Source organism: Phocoena sinus, chromosome 6 (assembly GCF_008692025.1).
Source record: "Phocoena sinus isolate mPhoSin1 chromosome 6, mPhoSin1.pri, whole genome shotgun sequence".
Classification (NCBI taxonomy): domain Eukaryota; kingdom Metazoa; phylum Chordata; class Mammalia; order Artiodactyla; family Phocoenidae; genus Phocoena; species Phocoena sinus.
In genome coordinates, this window is record NC_045768.1 from 100,482,514 (window position 1) to 100,491,360 (window position 8,847).

Consider the following 8,847-nt stretch of genomic DNA (forward strand, 5'->3'; position numbering starts at 1 on the left):
CAAATAATGAGGCCTGGAGTATCCTGTCCAAGTGCGACTGCGTTGTAATGCTTTTAAACCTGATTTTTCCCAATTATCTGACCACCAAAAAGCTTTCAATCTTTCTGGTTATCTTGCCAACAGTGAAGAACCCCCTCTCAAATCTCCATCTGTTTCTCAGGCTTCAAAAGCTCTAGTCAGAGTAGTACTCAGTGTGGCCGCAGAGAGCACCGCAGGTCCTATTCTGGTGCTCCCTGAAGCCACCAGAGAAATAGTTCATAAGCCAGGAGATCCCCTCCCTTCTACTCTCAAATACCCATTGGAAACCAGAGAGGAAGATTCTAGAAGGTTCCAGTCATCAGCCCTGGCTCCCATGAGCTTATCTAATCTGTTCACCTAATCTCTCTTGCAGTTTGAGGCTCCCAGAAGGGTAGAGGAGAATCCCTAGAACCACAGTAGAATTCTCTGAGAACCAGAGTAAACACTCAACATTGAGTTTGAAACGCCAGAACCCACACGAAATCCTAACCAACTTCTAAGAACACCAGACTCCATGTTTCCACGGTGAGGGGTTTCAGAGCAAGAACCACAAAAACCAGGCGTAAGAACCTATCAAACCAACCACCAGCCAGAAACAAAACAAGACAAAAAACAGGCCAAACCAAAACTTTATGCTATGAAAACAAGAAATAAAATAAGGAGATTTATAGGCCGGCTGATTGTCAGCAAACACAATATATTTACTGTATTAGCATTTGCTCACAGTGCAAATGGTACAACATTACACCATTTCAATATTTCAGGTTTTAAAAATGCTGTTTTCATTAACTATATTTTATTGGCATAACAATGTGACAAAGGAGCAAATGAAATGTTGGTGAAGAATTTCACCTTTTCACGATAACAAGCATATTTTTTTAACCTTAGTATAAGGTACTATAAATCCAAGAAATAAAAACATCCACAAAATATATTACATCTGGTTTGTCTTTTTCTAAGTACTCAACTTTATACAAAAGTCTTTCAAAAAATATCATTCCCCATAGGTTTTCCTGTTTAAAACCTGATTTTTTTCTCTCAGTTCACATAAGTTAGAGTGCATTTTCTTTTGCTGTTTTTTTCTTAAAACATGCAGACATATAAAAAATCTGGATAGCACAACCTTTTGGCAACAAAGCTATTTTTCTCTTAGTTTAGCTTAAATGTCTGAGAACAGTTTTATTAAAACAAAGGAAAACTCAGAGTTATCATGCAGTGACATGCATATACCAGAAGGAGTAAGGAAAAAATATTAAAGGATATCTGATTCCTCCTTCCAGCTTTGAAGTGACCAAAATTTTTGTTTTTAATAATCATCACATTATAAAAAGTATTCAGCAAAATACTGTCTCTGCAAAGAAAGATTTTACCCTTCAGCTGAAAAAATATGGGCCCTCGCGGCAAACTTCATCCACTTCTCTCTCCTTCTACAAAAAGTCCAAGTACCTGGAAGTCCACAAGTCCCCTGCTCTTTGATTTTTTTCCCCCCTTTCGCTAGACTCCTTTAGTATTATCTATCCGCCACCAAAAAAACCGGTGCTTTTTTCTTTAAAAAAAAAAATAGAGTGGGAAATGCATAAAGTGACTTTAAAAACAGACATTCTGTAAACTCCAGACCTTTGTTCCTTCTCTCTGGGCAGCTTACTGACCACAGGAGAAATAACGCTAACAGGGAACAGTACATTCAGGCAAGACTGCACTGGAAGCTGTGTCAGAGAGTAACCTTCCCTACTACTCCACTTCCAAAGAGTCACCCCTGTGTGGAGGAGGCTGGGGAGAGGGGGTGCCTGAGAAGAGGTGAGGTAGGGCGGGGAGAAGGTGAGACTGGGGTATGGAGAAGATGTGCCTCATTCATCAACATGGATTAATGCAAACATCCCCATAGCTTTGAGGAAAATTTGGACAGAGATGTGTGTATATGTGTGTGTATGGATGCATATATACATACTCACACACACATACACACATGTAGATATAATCTCATCAGTTAAATTTTTCATAAAAAATAAATCATTTAAAGCTGTAAATGCCTACAAATTCTCTTTATTCCGGTGCACTGCACTGGATAGCCAAGTGCCTTAGAGATTTTATTTTACTAGGAATACATATTGTGTGCATGTTATATATAAATGTATATATGTGTGTGTGTGTAGACACACATATATACATACACACACACACACACCATATTCATAAATTTGAATTCTACCTGTTGTGTTGGTGATGACAGAGAGAGAGGAAAAAAAAGGGTGCATTCCCATTAATCGTGGGAAGAGAAATGGGTATGTGAGTGAGAGAACAAAAAGATGGCAAAATGGGGTGGTTGGTTGAGGCCTGCCTTTTTGGAAAAAGATTTGGAAAGAGATGGGAAAAGGCTTAGAGGGGAGAAGGGAGAGGAGGGGGAAAAAGGGCAGAGGGCAAACTCAGGAACAGAGATTTAAAAATCTCTGGGGCCGAGGAAACACATTTGTTTTAAAGGCAGGTTCAGTGATGGCTGCTGCTTCTCCCCGAAGATCAAACTGCCCTGAGGCCTTGAGAGGGAAGCGCTCGGAAAAGGAGGGATTCTGAGGGGCCAAACCCTAAGCGGCGGTAGCAGCACCGCGGCGGCGGCACCCGAGGCATTTCTGTAAGAAACATTATTTCGGAGCAGATGGAAGACCGTCTCGTCCCGCCACGTGCAGGCCCCCAGCGGCCTGGGGACCCGAGGTGGGGAAGAGTTTGGGGTGGACATAGCCCAGTTCAGCTCAAGAGTCTCGCACACACACGTACGAGCGCGCGCGCGCGCGCGCACACACACACACACACACACAGAAACACACACGCACACATACACACGCGAGCACGCACACTCGCGCGCATCCCCGCACGCAGGCGCGCGTGCGTGCGGCGGGCAGCAAGCTCTGCGCTTTGGTGCGCTCCTTACCCCCTCCCCCTCTCGGGTCTTCGATGGGGAACCGAGGGAGACGTAGGGGGAACCGTGAGGTGCTTGGGTCCAGCGAGGCTTGGGCGGGCCCAGCCTTCAGTCCCCCGCAGGTCCTTGGCCCGGCCCGGCGGCCCCTGGATCAAGACGATCCCAACTGAACAAAGCGGGCTAGACGCCACCTTTCCGCCCCCACGCCTTGGCTAATGGGGGGCAGCAAGGGGAAGGCGCCTCCTGCCCTGGCCCCCGACCGTTGGCCGGTGTGAAAGGGTGGAAACGGGGGACAGCGAAGGGAAACAAGGGGCCTTACGTCCATGGAGAGGCCAGGGCGCGGCCCCTGCGCCTCCGTGGCTAGCTTTCCGGCTGCATTCAGGCCAGCAGCCGGGAGACACTGAAGGGGAAAAGTGTGATCTGGGGGCCCGAGCCTCAGGCGCAGGTGGTGACCACAGGGGCCAGGGACACCGGGGCCGCCGAGGACGCAGAAGGCGCACCCCCCTTCTCCGCCTTCTTCTCCTTTTGCTTGAGGTGGATTTTGGCGTGGCGCTTGCGCTCGTCGCTGCGCGCAAACTTGCGCCCGCAGAATTCGCAGGCAAAGGGCTTCTCGCCCGTATGCGTGCGGATGTGAGTGGTAAGGTGGTCGCTGCGGCTGAAGCTCCGCATGCAGATCCGGCACTGGAAGGGCTTGTGGCCCGTGTGGATGCGCAGATGCCGGGTCAGCTCGTCCGAGCGGCTGAAACGGCGGTCGCAGCCCTCCGCCGGGCACGCGTGGGGCCGCTCGTGTAGCGGGGTCTTGCTGGGTCGGTTGGGGTACTTGCGGGGCCGGATGGGCTTGAGCGTGAGCGGCGGCTGGGGCAGGCTGCCAAAGCCCGGGTGGATCTGCTTGTCTTTGAATGCCTTGATGGTCTCCAGGGGGGTAATAGGGGGCGGGTTGACCCGGATGGGGTCCATGCCCTGGAAGGGCTTGTGCTCCGGAATGGAGCCCATGTCGTTGGGGTGGTGGTATAGGTTGTAGTCAGGAATCATGGGGAAGAGATTGCTGTCCAAGGCCGGTTTGGCCGATTGGTAATCCTGGGGGGAATAGGCGAGCCCGGGGTTGCCCTGGGGATCGTGGAAAGACACAGGCTCCGAGTAGAGATCACTGCAGTTAGAATAGGGGGGCAGCGCCGGATACATGGCCTCCACTTCCCCCTGCGGCGGCTGCACCATGCTGGCTGTGGAGGTTTGCGTGCTGAGTGCCCCAGAGGCCGGGGGCACCCCCAAGATGCCGGCGCTCATGAGGCTAATGATGTTGTCCTGGCACCAGTTGGAAGGGGAGTCAAAGGCGAACTTTCCCAAGTAGGTCACGGTCTTGTTGCCAGGGGCTGGCTGGAAGGAGCCCGAATAAGAGAGTTCCGGGTTGGGCTTCTCGTTGGTCAGACCGATGTCCATCACATTCTCTGCGGAGAGCGGGGGAGAGAGGGGAGGGGTGAGTGAAGCCGAGTCGGCTCCCCGGCAGGGGCGCCCAGGTCCTTGCCCAGGTGTGGAGGTGCGGCCGGGTGGAGTGCGCAGCGTATGGGGTAGGCTGCGCCAGGCGCAAAGCGGGCGGTGCCGCGCTCCCGGGCGCAACCTGGATACAGGAAAATACTACTGATCGGGGTGTGGAGTGGCTGCTGCACACACACCGCACACGCCGTACACACACACTCCCGTACCACACACACACACACACACACACACACACACACACACACACACACAGGCGCGAGCGCGAGAAGCATTGTTATTCCCGAGGTGGGGCGGGCAGGTAGCTGCAGCTACAGGTAGTTTCAGACCCGAAGCACGCCGGGCTCTCGCTCTCCAGCGCACACAACTCGGCCTCTTCCCCTAGCGCTGTCCGCGCCGGACCCCGCGCCTCTCCTGCCCCGACGAAGCCCCCGGTGCGCACTGCGCCCGGGGAGCTGACCCGGAGTGCTCCGACGCTTTGTCCGCGGCGCGTAGAGGGGTGCTGTCCGCAAAGGGAGCTCTCCCGCCGCCTCCCCCAGCCCCAGCCTCCTCCGGGCCTGAAGGAGCTTTCGGCTTTTGCTGGAGGGGGAAAGCCCAGCCTCAGCTTAGCGAGAGTGGAGGGCGGCGGAAAACCGGCCGGTGTCTCCATGGCGGGAGTGGCCGCTCTTCCCAAGCTCCTCGGTCCGGGGATCGTCCCCTGTGGCAGCCCCCGCGCGGGTGGGCCCCCACCTTCTCCCCTCCCCGCCGTCCCCACACCCCCACGGCTTTGCTGAAAGCCCTGGAAAGGCAGCGTCGCAGTACCTCTCCCACCGCGGGGACTCCACGCCGCACATGGCTCCATCCCGGGTGGGAGGCTGAGGGAGTAAGCGGGGAGAGCGCGGGTGAAAAGGGACGTTGGGCTCCTCCTGGGAAAGGGGGCGACAGCATTACGCCTTGCGCGCAGCCCGGCGATCGCGCCCCCTAAGTGGAGAACCCCAGAGCCGCTTGCACCTACCTCCCTTCGGTCGGCGGCTGCCCCCACCCGGGAGAACCGAAGCCTCTACCGTGGCGTCGCCAACCGAGCCTTCCCGATCGGGGAGGGCGGGAGGAGTGGGTGGGAAAAGCAACTCGCCCCCCGGAAAATTCCCAGCGCGCCCCCCATATCTCCATCCATCCATCCATCTATCCATCCATCCATCCATCCATCCATCCATCCATCCATCCATCCATCATCGCTAGCTCGTTCCCTCCTCCTCTTCCTCTCTCCCTTTCCTTCCTCGCCGCCTCCCCGCCGCCCTTACCTGTAGCCATCTGATTGTAATGGGCTACCGAGTCGCTGCTGCCAGAAAAGAGGTTGAGCGCGCTGGGGATCTCCTCGGGGTACAGATTGTCAGGCAGTTGGTTTAGCAAACTGCTCATGGTCACCGGCAGCTTCTCGGCGAGTTTGCCGGTCATAGCACTCCCGAGCTGCCGCCGCCGCCGCCGCCGCCACCGCCGCCGCTCGCTCTTAACGCAGCTTCCAGGCAAGCGGCATCGGAGAGGCGATCCGTGGTGCAGGGGAAAAGCATGCGAGAGGGAAAGTTCGGGAGGAGGGGGGAGGGAAGAGGGGAAGGGGTGGGCCTGGGGAGGGGATCTTCTCTTTTTGGGGGGTGGGTGGGAGAGAGGGCAAAGGAGGGTAATCCTCTTGGGTGCCTCAGCTGGTGCCGTAAGAGGCTGGGTCGTGGCGTGGGGGGGGGGGGGCGTGTGCGGGGTGGGTGGGTGGGTGCTGGGCTGGGGGGGATCTCGGCCCAAGGGGGTCGCACGCGGCCTCAGTATTGATATCACAAACAGACGCGCGCCCGCGGCCCCCCCGCCCCCCGATCCGCCACCGCCACCGCCGCCACCGCCGCCACTGCCGCCGCCGCCGCCTCTGCCGCTGCTGCTGCCGCTGCTACCACCACCACCAGCCCCGCAGCTTCCTAGCAAGCTCACTGCTGCCCAAAAGCTCCCAGCCAGGGAACTCCACCAGCCTATTTATCTGAGCCCCGGGAAAGCTCCGTGACGTAGCTGCCCATATATGGACAGACAAAGCCCAGCCGAAGGGGCGCGACGTCACAATGGAAGCTCCTCACAATGGAACATTAGAAAGCAGGAAGCGGGCCGCAGCCAACGTGCGGCGCCCGCACCGCTCGCGGATCTTAAAAAAAAGAGAGAGAGAAAGAGAGAAACAGAAGAGAAGAAGGAAAGAAAATTCGAGAGGAGAGAGGAAAGAGGGGTGTAACTGAACGTGCGGCGTAAAGCACGCAGCGCGGGGGGGAAAGAGCAATAATCGCTTGTGTGTTTATTTGATGTCTGCACTAGGAGAGCGCGCTTGTAGGACAGGGCGCCGTGGGGTGGGGTCGTTCGCAAGTGGCCTCTAACAGCCCCCCAGCAGGAAGAAAGAGAATTGAAAACACTCGGCGGGGTCCCTTTGCAGCCTGGGAACTTCTGGGGAACCCGGAAGGTGTGCGCTCCGACCCTGCCCCGGCCGCTCTTCTCGCGTACAGGATCCTGCCTGGCACTGGGACAAAGTCCCTCTGAGGAGGATTCCAGAGGGTCAGGGATCTCTGGTCCAGTATCCCGGGAACTTTTGTGCCGCCGTCCCTCCGATGCGCCGCCCACAGCCCTGCTGCTCCCTGGGCCCCTGACCCTGTACTGACACCCGGCTGAGCGCAGTGGCTGGGAGATTTCGTAGCTGCATAGCGGCCGCGCGGGAGGAGAGAACTCCTCACCTTGGGGGTCGAGGATGTGCAGTTTTGGTGGTGAAGGAGAAGGAATGAAGTTGAGGGGATAGGGAACACGTGCACCAAAGCCTCCATAAATTCCCTAATGGTTCCAAAGCACCCCTTTGGCCACGGGATGGCAGGAGGGCCCAGCAGGCCCAGGCGCAGTCGCTGTCTGTTGCTGCCTGCGAAGGGCCCGCCACTGAGTTGCGGCAGCAGCCTGCCGAACCACAGTCTCTGAGCCACCACGGCGACCTCCCCTGCTCTCTACCCTCCCCCTCGCCTTCCACAGGGCTGTCCCCATTGCTGACTGCCGGCGCCCTGCAGTCAAGGGCTGCCTGTTTGCCGACCCCGAGCGCTGTCACCTCCCAGAGAGGCGGCAGATCCCGGGGGCGGCTATGTTCCCCGAGGCCTGTTTTCGGAGCGCGCGCGGCCGGGCCGCGGGAGAGGGAAAGGAGAGGAGGGGGGCGTGGGGGAGCGACCCCGGATCACACCGGCTCAGCGTGGGAGGAGTCCCTCCTCGTTGGCCGTGTGGGCGCGGTGGATCCCGCGTTCCTCGCTGGGGAGTCGGGGTTGGGGGAACGTGCATTTCTCAGGGGTAGTGGGAGTATTGACAAGGAGGAGGAGAGGATCCCCGGGCCTCACTCCGTGGGAGGGCCACGCGGGCCGGGGACGTGTGGGAGGAACTCCCGAGCTGCACATCGTCGTGGGGGTGGATGACAACCTCTCTCTCCTCCCCTCCACTTCACTCGGTGGAGGACTAGGGGTGGGAGGGCCCGGCCTCCCCCGGATCTCCTCTGGTTCTTAGGAAAGGAGGGATTCCCGCCGCCGCGGGCCCCCTCTCCCCCGCCCCTGCTGCCGCTCCCGCCAGGCTACCCACACCTATACCGGGGAGGCTCTGCGCCCCTGGGCTCTCCTCCGCCCGCGCGGCGCGGGGAGGGAGCGCTCTGCAGCGGTCCCCAGCTCCGGCCGGAATCAGGGCATGCAGCGCCTCCCGCCCCCGGCTCCCTCCCAAGGGGGGGCGATTGGCCGGCCCGGGGGCGTGGGCGGCAGTGTGAGCCAGGCTGGGCGCGGGAGGGGCCCTGGCGGCTGCAGGGAGGGTCGCGGGGCGGCGGGCCAAGCCGGGAAGAGCCATACAAGGAGCGGATCCGGTGACGCGCCGGCCGCGCCCCTTCTCCTTCTCTATTTGGCTGCTGATTCCGGTCCCCGGATTTGCATATTTTGGCATCCAGTGGAAAAGGAAAGAAGAACGGAACCCGCAGCCTTTAAAGGAACCGCACAGGCTGTAGCGTCACCTAGGGAGGCGGTCTGGGGGGCGTGAAAAATTAGCCAGCGGCTCCGGCCTCTGGCCTTGGAGCTTGGCAGCTGGGGGGAGGCGGGGAGAGGCGGGGAGCCGCGGCCACCAGAGAGCTTCGGCCGCTCCAGTCCCAGTCCTGGCCTCTCCGCGGCGCTTCCTGCTGCGAGTGCACCCGGAGGGTCTCTGCGGATTCCGGCCCAGGACCAAGAGACGCCGCGAGGTCCAAGGCCTTTAGGCGAGCCGCAGGCCCCAGTAGTGACTGCAGTGCCCATGTTTCCCAGCGCGAGGCACAGCTCAGCCTGCGGGGGTGGCGGGGAGGAAGTGAGAGCCCTCCCGGCTGCCCAGCTCAACTCTGGAGGACCCTACCGTGATGCACCCCCCTCCCACCTGTTGAGACCTCTTCCCGGAGA

The 8,847-nt window shown here is 58.3% G+C and overlaps 1 protein-coding gene across 1 annotated transcript; it reads right to left on the minus strand.

Moving 5' to 3' along the window:
- Window positions 1-701: 701 nt before the first annotated feature.
- EGR3 (early growth response 3) lies at window positions 702-5,998 on the minus strand. Its single transcript, XM_032633923.1, has 2 exons — window positions 5,701-5,998; window positions 702-4,374 (listed from the first exon to the last, which is right to left on the minus strand). The coding sequence occupies exons 1-2, from the start codon at window positions 5,852-5,854 to the stop codon at window positions 3,365-3,367; spliced, it is 1,164 nt and encodes a 387-aa protein (XP_032489814.1). The 5' UTR covers window positions 5,855-5,998; the 3' UTR covers window positions 702-3,364.
- Between the last annotated feature and the right edge of the window lie 2,849 nt (window positions 5,999-8,847).

What these genes read in the sequence shown, in the direction of transcription:
- EGR3 (XM_032633923.1), bottom strand. Translation starts at nt 5,854, where the DNA reads ATGACCGGCAAACTCGCCGAGAAGCTGCCGGTGACCATGAGCAGTTTG. An exon ending in TTACAATCAGATGGCTACAG is followed by an intron (nt 4,375 to 5,700) that starts GTAAGGGCGGCG and finishes CGCTCTCCGCAG; the next exon opens with AGAATGTGATGGACATCGGT.